This window comes from Colossoma macropomum, unplaced genomic scaffold (assembly GCF_904425465.1).
Source record: "Colossoma macropomum unplaced genomic scaffold, Colossoma_macropomum, whole genome shotgun sequence".
In the NCBI taxonomy this organism is placed as follows: Eukaryota; Metazoa; Chordata; class Actinopteri; order Characiformes; family Serrasalmidae; genus Colossoma; species Colossoma macropomum.
In genome coordinates, this window is record NW_023494793.1 from 1119320 (window position 1) to 1141811 (window position 22492).

The following is a 22492-nucleotide window of genomic DNA, read 5'->3' on the forward strand; positions in this document are numbered from 1 at the left end:
TTACCAATACATAACAGAAACAGCATCCTATCCACACTTGAGGTTAGACAGGCCAACGTTTAATGTCCTCTGATAAATATGACGGTGAACTTCAAACTTGTGAGGGTTAAAGAGTGCAACACAATCTTAATTTTTAGTACTTAAAGGATCCACGACCACCAGGTATTATTTGTGACATATCTGTAAGATATTGTGCTTACAAAGCAAGTGACAGAGGCAATTACAGAAGAGGGGCTTTTCAAGTTTCTCTATCCAAGGTTTTTTTCAGGTCACATGGAAAATGATCTCAGCCAAAAATGCTCCTCCCTTCATGGTCTCTACTGCCATATGGCTTGCAAGCTCCTCAGTGCCTCCTGCTGAACCAGCATCAGCTGTGCTCCTCAAGCCAGAGACCTTAACCAAGCTCTCTAAGTTCCTACAGCTGCACTGTCTATGGATCCTCCCCTGCTGCATTGGTCTCTTTGTCCTCAGGCATCCACAGGACTCCAATGGCTTCTGGACTTAGCACCTTGACAGCCAACGCTAAGGTGAAATTTGTTGAAGCTTTAGAGATGTTGTGTGTCCTTTTAGGTGCTGCCCCCAGCCAGATCCAGCATGCATAGCTCCCCTCTCTGTTAAAGTACCTGTTCCTGTTTCTGACATAAGTACAGTCTATTTTCCAGTATTCTGTTTTTGACCCTCTCTGTCTGTCATCAGTCTTCTCCTCTACACAATTCCTAAGTCAGCTCCCTGTTACTGATTCGGCTCCCAAATCTTGAAATGGCTTCTCTATGAGTCACAACTCTGTCTTTGATCTAATTTCCTGTTTTAATTTCTGCTCCTGCTTCAGATCCAAACATTCCAGTTCCTGAGTCCTTTTCAGTACTAGATTTAGCTCCCATTCCTCTTTTTGTTCTTGATGCAGCTCCCCTCTTTGTCTCAGATACTGCCACAAAGTTCTGACACTTTATATCATGCAGGTAAATGTTCTAGTCTGCTTGTATTTTGCCTGTCTCTTCAACTTCTGACACAGAGCTTGACACAGGTCATGTGGCAGCTCTTGCCACTGTCACTGCATAAGTTGCTAATTGAGTGTGATTCAGGCTGGTTCAATTTTAATTCCATCACTGAGCACTGACTTTCTGTCCCTTAATTGGTCACAGTCCCTGAGACACAACTGGTTTCTGTCTCTCAAATGGTCACTGATATCATCCCTTTAGTGGTCCCAGTCCTTGTCACCCAAGTGGTCCCTGGCTCTCAAATGGTCCCAGTGCCTGTCCTTTGAGTTGTCCCTGTTCCTGTAACACAAGTGGTCCTAGCCTCTCAAACAGAGCCTGTGCTCATCCCTTGAGTGGTCCCAGTCCTTGTCACATAAGTGGTCCCTGTCTCTGGTCCCTGTGCTCATTTCTTTGAGTGGTCCCAGTCCTCATCACACAAGTTGTCATTGTATCTTAATTAATCCTAGTGTTTGTGGTGCCAGTACATGTGACCCAAGTTCTCCCTGTCCCTCAAATGGTGATAATGTCTGTCCTTTAAGTTGTCCCAGTGCCTGTGATAAAATTGGTTCCTGTCCCTCAAATGTGGTCTTTGCTCCTCAAGTGGACCCTGTCCCTGAAATAATCCCAATGCTTTCCCCTTGAGTGGTCCTAATCTCTGTCCCTCAAATGGTCCTGGTCCCTGTCCCTCAAACACTCACAGTACCTGTCCCACAAGTGGTCTCTGTCTCATAAATGGTCCCAGAGGCTGTCCCTTGAGTGGTCCCAGTTCCTGTTCCAACAAATGATCCCAGTGCCTGTACTTAATAGCATCAGTGCTTGTCCCTCAAGTAGTCCTAGTCCCTGTGATGCAAGTGGCCCTGTCCCTTGATTGATCTCAGTCTCTCTCCTTTATGAGATCTGTTATGTGCTCCTTCTTGGCAGGTCATTCTTTGTGCTTTGGGAACCATAAGTTAAGGGCATGGATTCTTTCTGTCAGGGAATCACTGTCCTGGCAGTATTTTTTGTTGCCCATGTGGCAACAAAAGATGGCAACACTGGTTGGGAGCTCCGTTGTGTTTTGTTTGTTTTGTCAGTTTGTACTGTTACATGTGAAACAGACTCTGTCACATACAGTGCAGAAGATCTGCTAAACATCAGGAAGTCCATGCCACAAGGCATTGCTCCTGACTTTTCATTTCCGGACTGTTTTTTAGACATCTTAGTGAGCGGAGCGGCTGCTCTCTACAGCAGGTGCAGACACAGGCGGACATGCAGACATGGGAAGTGCTCTGGAGCACTGGTTAAACTCAGACAGTGCAGACTTCGCACACCGCTCCCCAGCATTCACGTGGCGAATCTTTGGTCCTTATGGAATAAATTTGATGAGCTTTCCCTCCTAAACAGAACTAACAAGGACTTTTCTCTCTCTGCTGTGCTTCACTGAATATTTGGCTCACTGAGTCCATCCCGGACAGCGCGCTCCAGCTCCACCGCTTTAACCTTTACAAAGCAGACCGCTTCACAGAGCTCTCAGGCAAGAAGAAAGGTGGCTGAATCTGCTTTTACCTCAACCAAGGCTGGCGTGCAGATGTCACAGTATTAGCGAAAACATGCAGCCCTGACTTGGAATCACTTTTCATAAACTGTAAACCATTTTACTGTCCGAGGGAGTTTTCGTCTGTCGTTCTCACAGAAGCCTAAATTCCACCCCAGGCATTTGTGCACGAGGTGCTGCGCGGAGCTCAAACACACAGACTCTGTTTTTATTATTTTAGGGGACTTCAACAGAGTGCAGCTCACCAGTGAACTGCCTAAATACAGACCGCATGTTACCTGCCCCACCAGGGAGAGTAATATTTTAGATTACTGCTACACTGTGTTAAAGGGGGCCTATCACTCTGTTCCCCATGCTGCTCTGGGCCTGTTTGATCACTCGCTAATCCACCTCCTTCCAACCTATAGGCAGAAGCTCAAGTGTGCCAAACCTGTAGTCAGCTCTATGAAGAATTGGACCACCGAGGCTAAAGAAAGGCTTCAGGACTGCATGGATTTAACAGTCTGGAGTGTGTTTGAGGATGCTACATGCAGCCTGGATGAATATGCGGATACTGTGACATCCTACCTCAGCTTTTGTGAAGACACCTATGTTCCCGCCAGGACTCGCATTAAATTTAACAACAACAAGACCTGGTTTAATGCCAGACTGAAACAGTTGCGCCAGTCTAAAGAAGCAGCATACAGGAGTGGAGATTGGGCTTTGTACAATCAGGCAAGGAACACACTCAACAAAGAAATCAGAGCTGCAAAAAAGAGCTACTCAAACAAGCTGAGTAGTATGATGTCCACAACTGAGCCATCAACCATCTGGAAGTGCCTGCAGAACATCACCTGCTACCAAAAGACAACGGGCGATCGTCAGCTGGCTGATGAGCTTAACACCTTTTACTGCAGGTTTGAAAAGCCCAGCTCCACACATTCATTCAGCACAGATTCACACCCTCCTGTCATTCAGCCACGTATTCAGCCTGCCCTGAAGATCTGCGAGAAGCACGTGTATCAACTCTTCAGGAAACAAAAAGTGAGGAAAGCACCAGGACCAGATGGTGCATCACCCTCCTGTCTGAGGGCCTGCGCCGACCAGCTCGCACCTGTATTCACAATGATCTACAACAAATCACTGGAGCTGTGTGTCATACCTTCTTGCTTCAAATGCTCCACCATTATGCCAGTTCCCAAGAAAGCAACCATCACAGGATTAAACGACTACAGACCCATTGCTTTGACCTCTGTAGTCATGAAATCCTTTGAGAGACTGGTGCTGACCCATCTGAAGAACACCACAGATCCTCTGCTTGACCCCCTGTAGTTTGCATACCAGGCAAACAGGTCAGTGCGGGCAGTTGTGGGCTGGAGGTTAGGGAACCAGCCCTGTGACCGGAAAGTTGCCGGTTCAACCTCCTTGACTGACAGTCCATGACTGACGTGCCCTTGAGCAAGGCACCTAACCCCCAATTGCTCACCGGGCGCTGTGGATAGGGCTGCCCACCGCTCTGGGCAAGTGTGCTCACTGCTAAACCTAGTGTGTGTGTTCACTAGTGTGCATATATGTGGGCGTTTCACTGCACAGATGGGTTAAATGCGGTGGTCTAATTCCACAGTGTGCAAACACAGTTGGCTGATGGTTCTGGTTCTACTGGATAACGCAGTGAACATGGGACTCCATCTTATTCTCCAACAGCTTGAACACCCAGGAACTCATGCAAGAATTCTGTTCTTGTACTTCAGCTCAGCCTTTAATATGATCATCCCAGAACAGCTACACAACAAACTGTTCCAACTCAGCATGCCAACTGCCACCTGCCAGTGGATCACCAACTTCCTCATTGGCAGAGGGCAGAAGATGAGGTCAGGAAAGTTGACCTAAAGCACCCAGATCATCAGTACGGGCGCTTCACAGGGTTGTGTTCTCTCATCATTGGTCTTCTCACTGTACAATAACGACTGAACCGCCACAGACCCTTCAATCAAAATCTTGAAGTTCACAGATGACACTACAGTCATTGGTCTCATCCGAGACGGTGACGAGTCTGCTTACAGATGGGTGGTTGATCAGGTGGTCCTTTGGAACAGCCACAAGAACCTGGTGCTGAAGCTCTCCAACCCTGCCAGCACTCACCATCCTGGACAGAACTGTGGTGGCAGTGGAGTCCTGCAAGTTCCAGGGCACAACAATCACCAGGGACCTGAAGTGGGACAGCAACATCAGCTCCATCACCAAGAGAGCCCAGCATAGGATGTACTTCCTGCGTCTGCTGCCCCAGGAGCTGATGGTGGTTCTACACAGCCATCATAGAGTCTGTCATCACCACGTCCATCACAGTGTGGGGTAGTTCAGCCACCAAGCATGACTTCCACAGACTGCAGCGCATCATCAGGTCTACAGAGAGGACAATTGGAGTTAAGTTGCCCACATTGCTGGAACTGCATGCCTCCAGAACCAGGAAGCGTGCAGAGAAAATCTCTGCTGACTCGTCCCACCCCGGACACCACCTGTTCCAGCTCCTTCCCTCAGGCCGGCGCTTCAGCCAGATGAGTATCAGGACATCCAGGCTACAGAGAAGCTTCTTGCCCCAAGCCATCACTCTCTTGAACAGTTAATTATTACACATAAACAATATTCCAGCTTCTAAACTGCACTTCTAAATATATTGGTATATATTATCCCACTCAACACTCTGAAACCACCATCACAGATCAACGCTTCTTCTAGCACCTCACTTACTTGCCTTATTACCCCACTTATCTGACTGTCATCTCACTTTTCCCTCTTTTGCCACTATACACCCTTTAATTGCTGCTGCACTCAGCACTTTAACTTAAGACACATGCTTTGCACATTGTAAGGTTTACAGGTATGACTGTGTGTGTGTGCATGTGTGTGCGTGTGTGTGTGAGTGATTGTAGGAAAGTTTTATTTTATCTTGTTTTATTTTATTTTTTTTTATTCACTACATGTAAATGTTTGTCTGATACTGTGCACTGTGAGCTCCTGTAAGCAAAACCAAATTCCTTGTATGTGTAAGAAAACCTGGCCAATAAAGCTTGATTCTGATTCTGATTCTAATCATGTTTAAGATTCTTATATGGTGTGTTGTTAGTTATAACTTTGTACTGACACATACATTCTTCTTATAATGGAAGAAGAATATAGCATATCTCCCAACACAGATTGTTTAATTAGAATACAATACTGCATTAAAAATCTGAACACACTCAGTTTTTTTGTACCTTGGCTTTGTTAAGATAAGATACTGGACACATGTATGTGTAATTAAATGACACTGCACTTGTTTTTAACACCTCTGTTTTGAAAGTGTAGGAAAGGAAGAGTTTACCGTCACAGAATCTGGAGTGGAGATATTTTCCTCCTGCACTGCAGTTTCTTCTGCTGGAGCCTCTACAACCGCTTGTGCTGATGCCTCTGCAGCTGTTTCTGCTAGATCCTCTACAGATTCATCTGCTGGGGCATCTACATTTTCTTCTGCTAGAACCTCTACAGTTGTTTCTTCTGGAGCCTCTTCAGATTCTTCTGCTGAAAGATCAACACTTTTCTTTACTGAAAGCTCTACACGTTCTTCTGCTGAAACTTGTACAGGTGCTTCTGCTGGAGCCTCTACAGCTGTTTCTGTTGGAGTGCTTATGGCCATTTGTTCTGAAGCTACTACAGCTGTTTCTGTTGGAGTGCTTATGGCCGTTTGTTCTGGAGCTACTACAGCTGTTTCTGTTGGAGTGCTTATGGCCGTTTGTTCTGGAGCTACTACAGCTGTTTCTGTTGGAGTGCTTATGGCCGTTTGTTCTGGAGCTACTACAGCTGTTTCTGTTGGAGTGCTTATGGCCGTTTGTTCTGGAGCTACTACAGCTGTTTCTGTTGGAGTGCTTATGGCCGTTTGTTCTGGAGCTACTACAGCTGTTTGTGCTGGGGCTGAAACATCTCCTGATGTTTCCAACTGATGATGCTCTGCCTGCTGGACTGAGTCAGGGACTTCATCAGGAGCTTTGACTGGATCCCCCAGGGGCTTCACCACTGGAGTTTTGGTTGAAGTTGCTTTTGGGCCCTTAGAGCCTTTATAAACTCTCAGCCCAACAGTTCCTTTCCCAGCAGCGGCATGCTGCTCCTCTAGCGCCCTCCGCTGGGCCTGCTGCTCACACACACACACACACACACACACACACACACACATCAAACAGTAATTAAATTACATTAATAAAACCGAAATATGATCACGCAGGAAGGCTTTCTCTTTTTTGCTTAATATTTAGAGTATTTTAGCTCTGCGCTAATGCTTTAGATATATTTATCTCCAACCCTCAGCTTCACAGTCATTCCTAAGATTAGGTTTAGCTGTGTTCGTAAAGAAAATGGCACAATCTGAAAGGCTTTCTAATCAATATAAGACGAAACTCATCCATAAGAGAGCTGAATGGATTAGCAGTGTGCAGCAGACATGAAGTGACATTGAGCTTTTGAGGGAAACCAGGAGCCTTAAAGTGGAACAGCAGCCAAGATGTTTGACTCACGGCAGTAATTGGTTTAATCAGATCAGACATGGAAAGGTGGCAGAGTCAGCAGCCGGATGAGCTCCAGAGAGCCAAGCAGCACACTAATCTCACCACAATACAGCCACAGTACAGCCATAATAGAGCTGTAATCACATCATAATCACACTGCCCGCTTCATTAACCAGCAGTAGGAGCGCAGCAGTGAAGTGAACACACAGAATCAAAGAGAGTTAATCTCACTGTGTGTGTGTGTGTTAAGGTCAAACTATGCAATCGTGTGTGAAGAACTGCCTCAGCTCACACTTGTTGTGTCTGAGCAGTGTTAGAAAATGTTTCTCTTCACTGTGAGGCTGAAGCACTTTAGGATCTAAATTACAGAGTAAAATATGCTCCTTAACTGGTGAACCTGTCAGTTATTTGTGGTTGTGTTGTTGTGTAGAACGTATGTGAGTGTTTGGTTGCTTCTGACTGGTCTGATTAGGTAAATCTGCCCATGCAAAACTAATCAAAACATTGTTGTTGATAATATAAGCTAAGAATGTAGTCACATAGTAATTTTTTCAGATTGAAATTTTGATATAAAAATGATTCATCTTTCTACCCTAGTTAAGAAGTAAACAAGTCATTCAGAGTCCTTATGGTTCTAGAGAAACTTACTGAGTCAGAACTGCTCACAGTGGTGGTGATAGGAACCAGACGTCCACCTCTAAAAGCTCCCTCACAGAAAGTTCCTACATGAAATGGTTATGAATTCACTGCCTGATGACTGAGACACTGTTTTATGATAGTTTAGAGAACTTAAACTCCATTCATGGTGGAGGGATACATGCAGGGCGCTGTGAGGCAAAATAGTCCCCAAAGAAAACTTATTATTTCAGATTTTCCACTATTTTCCATCATCAACATTCCATATAAACTCAGAAGACTCGTGTGGGTTCACTGGTGGTTCTGGATAGTAAATAAAATGTCTATATTTGTGTTGTAGTCATGGCGACCCCTGGTTCCCATCACCACCACTGTAAAGACATCTGAACCATTTCACACCAAACCACTCTGAATCTCTCTGATTACACCTCACACACTGAAATTATGGGGGTATTTTGGATAATTGGTTCTCCCTTGAACTGCACAGAGTGTTTTGGTGTGTGTGTGTCTGTGTGTGTGAGTGTGTGTGTCTGTGTGTGTGAGAGTGTGTATGTCTGTGTGAGTGTGTGTGAGTGTGTGTCTGCGTGTGTGAGTATGTGTGTCTGTGTCTGGTGTGTGTGTGTGTGTGTGTGTGTGAGTGAGTGAGTGTGTCAGTGTGTATGAGTGTGTGTCTGTGTGTGTGTCTGGGTGTGTGTGTGAGTGTGTGTGTGAGTGTGTGTGTGTGTCTGTGTCTGTGTGTGTGTATGAGTGTGTGTGTGTGTGTGTCAGTGTATGAGTGTGTGTCTGTGTGTGTATGTCTGTGTGTGTGAGAGTGTGTGTGTGTCTGTGTGCGTGTTTGTATGTGTGTGTGTGAGTGTGTGTGTCTGTGTGAGTGTGTGTCTGTGTGTGTGTCTGTGTTAGTGTGTATGAGTGTGTGTCTGTGTGTGTGTTTGTATGTGTGTGTGTGAGTGTGTGTGTCTGTGTGAGTGTGTGTGAGTCTGTGTGAGTGTGTGTGAGTGTGTGTGAGTGTGTGTGTCTGTGTGTGAGTGTGTGTGTGTGTGTGTGAGTGTGTGTGTCTGTGTGAGTGTGTGTGTCTGTGTGAGTGTGTGTGAGTGTGTGTGTCTGTGTGTGAGTGTGTGTCTGTGTGAGTGTGTGTGTGTGTGTGTGAGTGTGTGTGTCTGTGTGAGTGTGTGTGTCTGTGTGTGAGTGTGTGTCTGTGTGAGTGTGTGTGTGTGTGTCTGTGTGTGAGTGTGTGTGTGTGTGTGTGTGTGTGAGTGTGTGTGTCTGTGTGAGTGTGTGTGTCTGTGTGTGAGTGTGTGTCTGTGTGAGTGTGTGTGTGTGAGTGTGTGTCTGTGTGTGAGTGTGTGTGTGTGTGAGTGTGTGTGTCTGTGTGAGTGTGTGTGTCTGTGTGTGAGTGTGTGTCTGTGTGAGTGTGTGTGTGTGTGTCTGTGTGTCTGTGTGTGAGTGTGTGTGTGTGTCTGTGTGAGTCTGTGTGTCTGTGTGTGTGTGAGTGTGTCAGTGTGTATGAGTGTGTGTCTGTGTGTGAGTGTGTGTGTGAGTGAGTGAGTGTGTCAGTGTGTATGAGTGTGTGTCTGTGTGTGAGTGTGTGTGTGAGTGTGTCAGTGTGTATGAGTGTGTGTCTGTGTCTGTGTGTGTGAGTGTGTGTGTGTGTGTGAGTGAGTGAGTGAGTGTGTCAGTGTGTATGAGTGTGTATGAGTGTGTGTGTGTGTGTGTGTGGGTTAAGACTGCCGTAGATAACGTGTCGCCTACAGTGTTTAAATGGAAGGAATTTACTCAGATTAGATAGAGAACAGAACTGACGGGTAGTCAGAGTGAACACAGCGCTGCTTCTGCGCACTGATAAAAGCTCAGACGGCCAAAAATGTCGCTCAGGGTGTCACTGCTGGAGTACAAACCGAATATTTACACACACAGAAACAGCCCCAAGATCCAAATGAAAAAGATTTTATGTGTTTATCAAATATATGTTTGCAATGTATGAAAATGGCCAAAAGTGTGTTTGTTAAATATATTCATTCATCATTATTAGTTAAATATATGATCTGTGTTCAGTTGAGTGTAATGAAGGTTCCAGATGTAACTAAACGTTCTTCTGTGATCTGCACTGTACTTTACATTAACCATGTACGTCTGCAGTCAGACTCTCACACACAATGTATTTCACATAAACAAGATATCAGATCATTACTGCATTTTCACAGAGTATCAATACTACAACACTCGCTTCTGTCCTGTTAAAGGATCATTTGATCAGATTTAAAATTAAGATACTGGAACACATTCATTTCTAAAGGTATCAGACAGTGAACAGCATCAGACAGGATTCTGTCTATGTGTAGTATTTCCCCATACAGATTAAAATAAATGAATTTTAAAATAAATTTGGTTAATATGGTAATATAGTCTGAAATACAGTTTAGTGTTTGGGATGTATTTCGATTATGTAAAAATACATGAAAATTACAAACAATATATTTTTTCCCTGTGGGGTCTGAGACACAGCGGCGATACAACACTCATCTGCTGCAGCTGCACAGACAGAAATTCAACCCTGATGTGTCAATGAACTTAGAAATGAACAGAAAACTCACTAAACCAAGAGAGAGCGAGAGAGAGAGAGAGAGAGAGAGAGTGAGACGATGTGTTTGGGTCAGTTCTGAGTTGTGGTGAAGTCATTGTGTGTGGTAACTGACTGCACACTAATGAACTGATAAAATTTTATAAACTAGTTTAAAAAAAAAAAAACATTCATGTTGAAATTTTGATCCAGTCGATATAATCAGATGCAGCAGAGCTGAATCATCACAGATTATATAACTAGCATTAAAACAGATGGGCATGTTGTTGAAATACTCCAAAATCTAAATGATACACACTAATATATGATCAGTATGTTATGTTCAGTGCACTGATATACAGAGAAATCAGAGCAGATGAAGCTGCTGAAGATCTAAACTCTGACTAATAAATGAAGATCACAGAAATGACTGAATTCTGATACTCAATTCTCAGAAAAATTCCCAACTCACAGATCAGCAGAATACTGATTCTAATAAATGCTGAAGAATTCAGTAAAAGTACATCATCTATAGTCCTACTCAACTGTTTGCATAAGAATTTTTTTATTTTCCAAAATGTTAAACTCAACAAATAAACACAAACTCTGCACTTTAAAATGGCCATATTTCAGTGTGTTTCTGTAGAGGGCGTGTTAACTTATTCTCACTTAGAAAATCAACAAAACATGAAATTTGAGTGGGGTGCACAAACTTTTGCATAAAACTGCATGTAGGAACACAGTGACATACAAGAGAACATACTGTAAATATGTATTATACTGTATTTATGAAATATTGATTCTCTCATTTTTGCCGATTATTTGACTTTCTTGTTGCATTTTTAGTTATACTTTTATCTTGTGCATTTTAATTTTTATCATTAATAAACCCTCTTTTCTATTACTTTATTTATTACATTTTTATTACTTCTTTATTTTTTTCTTCTTCCTGTTTTTACTTTGTACTGTGAAGCACTTTGAGCTGCATTTTTAATGTATGAATAAAGATTATTATTATTATTATTATTATTTATTATTATTATTATTGTTATTATCACACTTACCACTCTCCTCATCCTCCGCTTGTTCTTCTTCCTCTTGCTCGGCATGTTTCTCTCAGCGGTGAAGCTCTGAAACGTCCAGCTGAGCGAACACAGTGGGACCTGAAATCTCCTCTAATGCCCACTGAAGTCTTTCCTAATAGGAATTTAGCCCTGGAACTCTGGGGGAGGGGCAGGGAGGGGAAAGGGGCGGGGCCTCTTGAACCAGGATTAGTGGGCAGAGCTCAGGAACCCACACCATGTTTTATTACATGTATTATTTCTCTGTGAATAAAAATGTGTTCTTGCAGTGAAATGAAGCTCCACACCTTTAAATTTGGGGTTCTAATACTGTAACCAGGGTTCTAAGGCTGTAACTGAAACGTTATTTTATAGGCACTGTTCTAATGTAAGTTAGGGTTCCTAAACTTCTAAACAACACAAACTGAGTTACAGCCAAGGTGTGAAATACAGGAGGTCCCGGGGGTTCAGGACCCTCTAATTACCCTCTTGGACTACCTGAATGTCTCAAAATCAAAACCTTGGGGGTCCCTGAAAATTAACTTATGGTGTTATGCAGTCATTGTTTATCTGTTTCCCCCACAATCAGCTTCTGTCTTTGGTGTTCTTAACTAATTAGAGCTGCAGCACTGCTCTGCCTCAGGGTGGCGCTGCAGCAGACCGGTTCACCCAGTTGGTCCTTCATAGTCTAGAAACTGTAACTCTGCCCGGATTCCTCTGAAACACTTTACAATGAGCTGCAGCAGATCTGTAAATCTGAAAACTCGCCCAGTTTCCCAAGAGTTTGGAGTGAAGAGTGACTGTTCCTCATTTCTCACACTGAAGACAGAAGAGGAGACGAGGAAGATCTCAGTTAGTGTGAGGAAGAGCGCAGAACCGTACTAGAACAGAGACTCTACAGAAGAGGAGACGAGGAAGATCTCAGTTAATGTGAGGAAGAGCGCAGAACCGCACTAGAACAGAGACTCTACAGAAGAACAGCTGATAAACAAACATTTACTGACACTGAAGCATCAGTGGTGCTATGGAGAGAGAGTTCACAGACAGACAATGTGGGACCCCCGAATACCAGAGGGCAGTTCACACACTGGCTACACCCCACCACATTCTGTGGTGTACTGGTGTGTGGGCGGGGAAATTTTGGGGGGTTGGCTATGACAGACAGAGCGGTTCTAGAGCAGTTCACATCTATGAGTTCCTGCAGTGCAGAGTGTATTTATCGTCCACTCTGTTATGGAACCTTGTTTTGGTCACTGTTAGATCTGAAAAGCTGAAATTGACATGAATTTCCAGTTTACAGAAAAGGAAACAATTTATTTACTCTATTAACCTGCACTAACACACACGAGAGACCACTCAGATACACTTATAATAAACACAAGTATAATTTTAATAAAATAACATCTACAATTCTAAAAACATTTCAGAATTTTATAGCATGAGTCTGATCTTCAACATAAAACACAGTTCCAATAATGTTAACATCTGTGGAGTTAAGCAGTTAATACCCCCCCACACTCTCACACGCACACTCATCTCACACGCACACTCATCTCACACGCACACTCATCTCACACGCACATTCACACTCACGCAAACGCACACACACACACTCATACAAACACGCACGCACACACACTCACACTCACACACACACACACACACACACACACTCACACTCATACAAACACGCACACACACACACACGCACACTCAAACATACACACACACATACTCACAAGCACTCACACTCTCACACGCACTCACGCACACACACACACACACACTCATACAAACACGCACACACACACGCACTCACACGCACACTCACGCACACACACTCACACGCACACACACACACACACACACTCATACAAACACGCACACACACTCACACACACACTCAAACATACACACACACATACTCACAAGCACTCACACTCTCACACGCACTCACGCACACACACACACACACACACTCATACAAACACGCACACACACACGCACTCACACGCACACTCACGCACACACACTCACACGCACACTCACACACACACACACACTCACACACACACACTCATACAAACACGCACACACACACACACTCACATGCACTCACACGCACACTCACACGCACTCACACACACACACGCGCACTCACACGCACACTCACACTCACACGCACTCACACACAGCCTGATGATCAGATGAACCTCTTATACTGGAAAATTGACATCCAGGAATATTAACCTGTCTAGAACCGCAGTGTTCCTCCCACAGAACAGAAAACGCTGTCCAAAAATCCTTCAAAATCCCAAAGGAACACTGGACACCGTTCACTCCCATCATTCCATGGTGCGGGTGACCACGTCTCGAGGCAGGCAGTCTACACTTTCGCTTGTTCCTGTGATGTCACTTCCTCTCCTGGGCTCTTGGCTGGACGAGTTTAGCTCTGTATTCCTCGGTCTGGTAGTGATCGGACTCCACGGCGCCGGCCGAATCGTTCAGCCTGATAAAAACGTCCCCGTTGACCTCTGTGACCCAGTGGACCCTCTGTTTGACCCCTTTAGAGCACCACACCGGCCTGAGGGGCTTAACTGAGGGGTCGACAGCCTGATAAAGACCCTCTCCCTCTGCCAGAGTGATTTTATACTTATGCCACGGACACACGATACACAGCTGGCCGTCAAACTCCTGCAGAGAAAAAACATCAGAATAAAGCAGTAAAAAACAGTAAACTCAACATTACCATAAAATAACAACAACAATAACAATAATAATAATAATAATAATCTTTTTATAGAGCACTTTTCATGCTGGTGGCAGCTCAGTGTTTTACAGACAGTTTATTTATAAAGTGCTTTTTACAACAGGTGTTGTCACAAAGCAGCTTTACAGAAAAATTATCATTACAGAAAAAAAAAATCTGGGTCTGAGCCCCCATGAGCATCGCCAGTGGTGACAGTGACAAGGAAAAACTCCCAAGAGCAAGAAACCTTGAGAGGAACTAAGACTCAGAAGGGGAACCCATCCTCCTCTGGTCGACACCGGATTCTGTTTTCTGTGTTTTACTGAAGATGTTCAGAAGATCAGAATCTGCAGATCTGAGATCATAAACAGACATTCAGGAGCTTTAAGGTCATTTAGAGATTTAAAAACCAGCAGCAGAGCTTTAAACTCTTTTTGAAAGATCCAGGCAGTCAGTGCAGTGTGTAAATGGGGTGATATGACCTGTATATGAACACCTGCTGGGCTTCATTGCTGTGCTGGTACTTAGTGTCACATCTAAAATATCTAAATCAAATAATTAGCAAAATATTTTCTTGATGAAAAATCTTGATTATTGTATCACCCACACCCTCACCTCCCACCCCCACCTTGACCCCCAATCTCCTCAGCTGGTTCTGAGGCAACACCCACATATTTTACTTTGTAATAAACAGAGTGGTTTCCGTCGTTACACTGAAGCTCTGGAGTTCGGATTTAGATGACTGTGGGAAAATATGAACTACTGTATTTTCATAAATTTAAACAGATCTGAACCATCAGTACTAAAACGTTACAGAACATACTGAACTCCTTGGACAAAGTGTTGCATTCTGGGAAACCCAGTAGACTGAGCACAGAAATGACTCTAAACTAACAGCTTATTGATGCCCTGTAAAAATACACAAATATTTGAATAATTAAACATTAATGTAAGTGTTATTGAATATTATTCACTGAGCTGTTAAAATTAAATCAGTCCTCTTTAGTTCTTTTTCTAAACATGCAGCATCTTTAAAACATCCTCATCAGGTTATTTATCAATCATCCATTTCTGATTACGTCACATGTTCACACACAGCTGCCGATTTTTGTTAGAAAACAAGACAAAGTGTTTTTGAACGCACCTCAATGTCTCCCTCCTGTAGTGGACCACCGGAGTCTACGGACACAAGCACACACAAAGTAACACGTTCACTCTTTCACTGTGTCACTCTTTCACACTTTTTACACTTTCTTTGACTGTTAGCGCAGTGTGTAAATGTGAACAGGCAGGATCTCACACTGAGATGTTACTGCACTGTAACAACTACACAGAACCATCCTATACAGAACACTACTAACTACTCAGAACACTTATATAGAACACTAGTAACTACAAAAACACTGTTCTATAGAACCCTGTTAACTTCTCAGAACCCTATTATTTGGAACCCTGTCAAATAGAACCCTATTATGTAGAACACTGTATGATGTTAAACTGGGCTCTAGGGGTTCTGAGGGGTGGAGCTCTGTTTCTGATTATCGATTAGCTCACTGATCTCAGGACTGATCGAGCAGCTCTGAGCAGAAGCATCTGCTGCCGCTTCACATCAGCTTCTGTCACGGATCTGGAATCAGCACAGATTGCTGGAACTGCCGGTTTCGTAGAGGAATTCCCTCCTGACTGACTGACTCACTCACTGACTCACTCACTCCGCTGTAAACTTCTAAACTCACGCACGGTAGCAGCGCAGATCCAGTGCGTGCAGCGACCCCTGGTGATGGAGCACAAGCACATCTCTCCCATTCACTCTCCTCACCACTCGGCCAGCCTGAACCACGGCGTCCCGCGTACCAACAAAAAACACACCCTGATCACCTGAGGAGGACATCTCACACACCTGAGAGCACGCACACACAGAGAGAGAGAGGAAGAGGAAGAGAGAAAGAGACAGAGAAAGAGAGGGGGGGGGGGGAGACTTTTTTTTAACTTTTTGACGGTCCTTTATTGAACCAGCACTTTCTTTAAAACAGTCATCTGTCACATTGTGTCATCTTAGGCTATATTGAAATAAATTAATTGATTAAATAAAAATAAGACAAACACTTTATAAATAAATGAAAACAAGAAAACAAATAAAACCCAGTCCGGCTCATCTGAGCTCAGGAGCGAAGCAGAGCTCACCCTCGCACACCGAGCACACGGCCCCACCACAGCACCACATCACCTCAAAGGCCTCCACATCACACATGGTCTTATAATAATTAAAATCAATTAAAACCCTGGATCTCACCAGCCTAGAGAGAATCCTTGTGGCCTCACAGTCAGTACCATGCGCCACCTTGTTCTTACGACTGATATATATCGCCATTTTCGCCTGCCCAAGAATGAAGTTAAATCAGTTGGCATTTGGATTTCTCTCTTTTGGCGTACTTAAAACCAAGGATAAAAGTCTGGAGTGTAAAAGTCACATTAAGAGACCTAAAAACAGTCTTTAAAACTTCAAACAAAGAGCAAAGCCTAAAACAGTCCATAAAAGCATGAAACACAGTTTCTCTCTGGGGACAAAACGGACACTGTGGTAAAATCTCAGGATTTAAAACAGAAATAAAAGCGTTGACTGAGACAATACCGTGTAAAATCCTCCACTGCAGGTCAGCTACTTTTTTAGTCAATGGTGGTTTATACAGTGCTCTCCACTCCGGCTTCACATCATCACTCAGATTAAAAACATCACGCCACGGTGTGTCGGTTCATACCGCTCCAACAGATCCACAGACGACGCCATTGCACTAACAGTACACACTGCTCTCACACACCTGGACAGAAAGAATACATATGTAAGAATGCTGTTCATAGATTACAGCTCAGCATTCAACACAATCATCCCTGCCAAACTCATTCCTAAGCTCACAGACTTGGGTTAGAACTCTCATCTGTGCAACTGGATACTGGACTTCCTGACGAGCGACCCCAGGTGGTGAAAGCTGGGGACAACTTCTCTTCCACACTGACCCTGAGCACAGGGGCTCCCCAGGGATGTGTGCTCAGCCCCCTCCTGTACTCCCTGTATACACATGACTGTGTAGCCAAACACACGTCTAACATCATCTTCAAGTTTGCTGATGACACCACCATCATGACACCAGGCCTCATCACTGATGGAGATGAAACAGCCTACAGAGACGAGGTCAGCACTCTGTCAGAGTGGAGCCATGACAGCAATCTCTGTCTCAACATCAGCAAAACAAAGGAGATGATCGGGGACTACAGGAAGCTGCAGAGGGGTGGTCACTCTCCCCTGTTCATCAATGGAGCTGAAGTGGAGAGAGTCAGCAGTGTGAAGTTCCTCGGCGTACACCTCACTGATGACCTCACCTGGTCCCTCCACACCAACACTATCGTAAGATCTGCCCGTCAGCGTCTCTTCTTTCTGCGCAGGCTCAGGAAGTTTGGTCTGCCTCCTCAGATCCTCACCAACTTCTACAGATGCACCATAGAGAGCTTCCTCACAGGCTGCATCACTGTCTGGTACAGCAGCTGCACTGCCTGTGACCGCAAGGCCCTTAAAGGAGTGGTGAGGACAGCAGAAGCCATCATAGGCAACAGACTACCAGCCTTAGAGGACGTCTACCAGTCCCGCTGCCTCAGGAAGACCAAAAAGATCCGGTCAGACAGCGTCACCCAGCACACAGCCTGTTCACCATCCTGCCATCAGGCAGGAGATTTCGTAGCATACAGGCTAGAACAACCCGGCTAATGAACAGTTTCTACCCACAGGCTGTCAGGCTTCTGAACAAGCTGTGAAGCTGTGGGTCCTTCACTAAATACCATTTCACTCAGTCTTTTTGTCAGTATTATTATTACATCATGTCATCTCTGCTATGGACAATAACACCTTAACACTAAGCCACTTTAAGAACAATAACAGTCACTTAGTCACTTTAAAATGTATATTGTCTGTATATTTGTGTACATTTCTCTATATTTGTGTATATTTTATCTGTATTTTCTCTATATTTTGTGTATATTTAATATATTTCAGTTAGTTTTTCTTGTAATTTTATTTTTACTTATTTACTTTCTGTAGAGTGTTTGTCCGAGCCTCACCACAAGCATTTCAATGCATAAATGTCCTGGCATGTTGTGCATATGACAAATAAACTTGAAACTTCTACTGTCCAGTCTTTTCCTATTCAGTACCTTCACACAGGCTCTGTACAGCAGCTTACCAGACTCTGTCCCCAGGTTCATTCTAGACTCACCCTCACACTCCAGAAGGGGGCCTTCACAGTCATGTAGGTGTGATAGTGATGTCCGGGAATGGGTCATGCTCCGTAGGACTGACCACCCCTGCACTGTAGGCCCTCACCTGTTTGCGTTCCTCAGGTGAGAGAGCTGTCCTCCAGCCCTCGAGCAGCTGAGCCACAACTCACAGAGATCTCATCCCCAGCCTCACAGCCACGTCCTCCACCCGAGTGAGATCTGGTCCGGCGATGTCCACCAGCAGGCGGAGGGTTGTGACTTCCCGGATATTTAAAACCACCTCTTCTCCACATCAACCCATCTGGAAGCGCGGGTTCCCCACCATCCCAATCACCAACTAAAACTGCTTCACTTTTGGTCCAGTTTACTTTTGCAGATGATAAAACCCTAAAATCATTTAAAATTCCAGCTAAAACATCCACATCAGTCTGGGTACTTGCTATCACAACAAGGTTGTCTGCATATGCTGAGACACACCGTGGAGTAGAACAGCCAGGTATAAGCAAACCGGAGATGCAGTCTCTCAGTTTGCACAACAGAGGTTCAATAGCTAGAGAGTACAGCATGTCAGACAGAGCACAGCCCTGCCTAATACCTCTGTGCACTTTAAAAGGAGCACATAAACCACCATTAACTTTGAGTACACTCTCAATGTCACTGTACAACCTTGATCATGGCTATAAAACCTGGGTTGAAACCAAAGTTCTCCAGAACTTTCCACAGATATGCATGTTCAACCCAATCAAATGCCTTTTCCTGATCCAAAAAAATGAGACCAGTCTTTAAGCCCAATAGTCTGGAGACTTCCAAAACATCACGGATTAGATATACATTGTCAAAAATTGACCTTCCAGGCACACAGTACGTCTGGTCAAGGTGAACCACCTGCTCTATCACCTTCCCAGTCTCGAGGCTAACGTTTTTGAGAGCAGCTTACAGTCAGTGCACAACAGAGAGACGGGGCGCCAGTTCTTCAGTTCAGCTAGGTCCCCCTTCTTGGGTAGCAGGGTTAGAACGGCCATCCCTTCCCTTATGCTGTCCTGCCCCAACACCGACCAAAACACTGTAAAATTCAACAGGGAGACCGTCAATACCTGGAGCCCGACCATTCTCCACGCCCTGGAGAGCCTCATACAGCTCCCCCAGAGAGATATCTGCATCCAGCACTGCAGCAGACTCTCGCGTGTGGTCACGGAAGAATCCCTCCTCCACCTCTCGTGCCTCTGCCCACTCGCTCTCGTACAGCTTTGAGAAAAAGCTGATTGTCTGCTGGCGAATTTCAGAAGGCTCAGATAAGAGATCCCCTGATTCTGTACGCACAGCATGCATAAACCTTTTCTGTCCATTTCTGCGCTCGAGACCGAAGAACTTTGAAGGAGCATCCATTTCCGACACGCACTGGAAACGTGAGCGGACCAGCGCCCCCTGTGCTGTTATGCCTAAAACGTCAGCCAATGCAGTCTTTTTAGTTTTCAGAGCTTCAATATGCTCCCGATTTCCTGTGGCTTTGAGAGATCTGGCTATGTCCCTTGTGACATTGAGAGTGTACTGCTGACAGAACACTATAATTTGTATTTTAGCTATGTCCCACCACTGTAGCAGGGAGCTAAAAGTCATTTTCATGGAGCTAAAAACATCCCAAAAAAAAAGTAAAAGGCTCTCTAAAATTGGCATCCTGTAAAAGTGCAGTGTTAAAATGCCAGTATGCACTCTGTGGCTTAACGTTACATTTCCTTACTGTGCACTGGACCATACAATCGTCTGAAAAACCAACTGGGGAGATAAGACAGCGTGTAAAAGCAGAAAGTTGGTACCTAAAACCATAAAATCGATCCAGCCTTGCCAATGAGAGTGTGTTATCTCTTGAATGTGCCCAGGTATACTGTCTCTGCCCTCCATGGAAGTTCCTCCAGACATCACACAAGTCATGGGCCTCCAGCATCCCACACAATCTCTTACAGGACGCAGCATGCGGTTCCATGTGGTTCCTGTCCATGCTGTCTGCTGTACAGTTAAAATCCCCACCGATTTACAGCCGAGGGGGATCTTTTTAATGGGGGAGACAAGTTTCCCAAACCGGGACAGCTCCTGAGCGATCAGCTCGTCAGATATAAACGGGGGGACGTTGGACAGAATGATCTTCTTGGACGGAGTACTGAGGGGCAGAACAGACACGAACTGATCATTAATCACGAGTCCACTCTGCACCAGCTCGTTGGCTTTGTCCACAGTGGACAGGAACATCACCACAGCGTTGTTCATGCGCGAAGCATACACAATATTATTGTACCCGACGGCGCTCCCCGCCGCCAAACAGCACTCCTCCACACTCGCGCGGCACTCCACCTTCACTCCATGCCGGCGAGAGAGGCTTTCATACAGCCTGGGGCTTTGGGACGCCATGCTCCCAGCAAAACGCCAGTAACAGACTCCCCGTGGGCCAGAGCCCCGCACACACCCTACCACACCTCACTCACACACACACTCACTCACTCACTCACTCACTCACTCACTCAAACAAACTACAGATACAGACTGACAACGACGCAACAACAGAGACAAAAAAAGTTTGGCAAAACGCCAACCACTCGCACTCACGCCGCTCACCGCGCTCTGCTCACTAACGCTCACACCCGCGCACGCGCAGAGAGAGAGAGAGAGAGAGAGAGCGCATTAATGCTGGACCAGATCAATGACGTTAACTTTAAAGCTGTAGATAAAATTGTAATTACTGCAATTAACCGTAACTGAACATCACTGTTAGCTTACTGCATATAAGCTAGTATATTCTTATATAACATATATATTTTATAGTTAATATATATTTACACCATTAGTTTGCTGTATATAAACCAATGTGTACTTTGGTCGAACAAGAATTTTGAATTTTGCCTCTTAATCGAATTTTCCGCTCCACCTTAAATGGTGCAGCGGCTCCTCTCTGAGGACGCCGGAGCAGAACGAACCTGCAGCACCATTTAAGGTGGAACCGAAAGTTCGAATTAAAAGCTGCCGATAAAAAGCCGATTTCAGCCTCATCTGCTGCGGCGTGTCAAAGCTATTATTATTATTTTTTTATTATTATTGTTGTTGTTATTATGATTATTATAGTTGTTGTTATTGTGATTATTATGGTTGTTGTTATTATGATTGTTATTGTTGTTGTTGTTATGTTGCTTATACAGGCTGAAGTTTTACTCACCGTCACAGCACAGTGATACAGGAAGTGTGCGTGAAGGCAGCAACAGTAGGTCGATTTTTACATGCTACCGTTAGTGTACTTTTCAAAATAAAAGACTCACACTGGTAATAATACGAATAGTTACTAATAACTAGTTAATAATTAGAGCACATTTAGCACAACATAAAACTACTCAATAAATTAAATAAAATATTCAATATGATATTCTATATGTGATATTTTAAAAATAGTGCAAATAATTAAATATTAAAAATAATTAATAAAACAAATGAAATGAAAGCCATTATAATTTCCTTTTCAGTGAAGAGAGTAAATATTGATGGTGGATTGCCAGAATATCACTGCTGTCAGAAGAACACCTTGCATCTCCATTTTTGACGTTTTTTAGTTTTTGACATAACTTGAAAAAGCCTGTTGCTCTTTACATTGTTTGTAAATTTCATGATGAATGAACCAAAAGAAACGGCCCAAAATTACTTGGAAACAATTCTGGTTCCATTGACTTACATTAAAAGTAAAGTAATTTCCTTCTCCTGTAAAGTTACCATTTTTGAGTTACAAGGCTTTGTTCTGACAACAGTGAGATATGGGATGGTTCAGGAGGAGGATGGGGAGATGTGTGTGGTCGTTTAGGGTGAAATACACTGAAACACTTGCACATATTCATACACACACACGTTCTTAACACATCAGTATCGAATGGCAGGACAGGTACAGTGTGGAGAGGAAAACTTGGGCTGGGGATGGATAAGCGACCGGTTTGGAGGGTGTTGTATAAACCCCCCTTTAACGAAGAGATCTGGAGATCTCCAGTGGAGAGTTTTACATGGGGCTGTAGCTGTGAACTCATTTGTGTCAGGTATTAATCCACATGTCACCGATAAATATGTGTTTTGTGGTTTTAGAGAGATGATTTTCACTGTTCTTTAGAGTGTCTAAGACTTAAACCACTTTTTGATACACTGAGTTTCTTGTTCATGAAGTGTGGAGAAGTTT

At 44.2% G+C, this 22492-nt stretch overlaps 2 protein-coding genes across 10 annotated transcripts; both read right to left on the bottom strand.

Annotated features, from left to right (window-relative positions):
* Window positions 1–4476: 4476 nt before the first annotated feature.
* Window positions 4477–11386, bottom strand: si:dkey-164f24.2 (putative uncharacterized protein DDB_G0290521). The gene is made up of 3 exons (XM_036579684.1): window positions 11283–11386; window positions 5852–6655; window positions 4477–4665 (listed from the first exon to the last, which is right to left on the bottom strand). The coding sequence occupies exons 1-3, from the start codon at window positions 11325–11327 to the stop codon at window positions 4477–4479; spliced, it is 1038 nt and encodes a 345-aa protein (XP_036435577.1). The 5' UTR covers window positions 11328–11386.
* A 1993-nt stretch (window positions 11387–13379) lies between these two features.
* Window positions 13380–21588, bottom strand: LOC118813033 (Rieske domain-containing protein). 9 transcript variants are annotated; one of them, XM_036578157.1, is made up of 4 exons: window positions 21497–21588; window positions 15769–15928; window positions 15173–15207; window positions 13380–13973 (listed from the first exon to the last, which is right to left on the bottom strand). In XM_036578157.1, exons 2-4 carry the CDS (start codon window positions 15917–15919, stop codon window positions 13692–13694), a joined length of 468 nt encoding a protein of 155 aa, XP_036434050.1. In that variant the 5' UTR covers window positions 15920–15928; window positions 21497–21588; the 3' UTR covers window positions 13380–13691. The 9 variants fall into 9 exon arrangements, with proteins under 9 accessions (XP_036434050.1, XP_036434046.1, XP_036434052.1 ...); XM_036578153.1 differs by having other exon boundaries at window positions 15769–16847; window positions 21497–21524; XM_036578159.1 differs by lacking the exon at window positions 21497–21588 and adding an exon at window positions 20902–20920.
* Window positions 21589–22492: the final 904 nt, after the last annotated feature.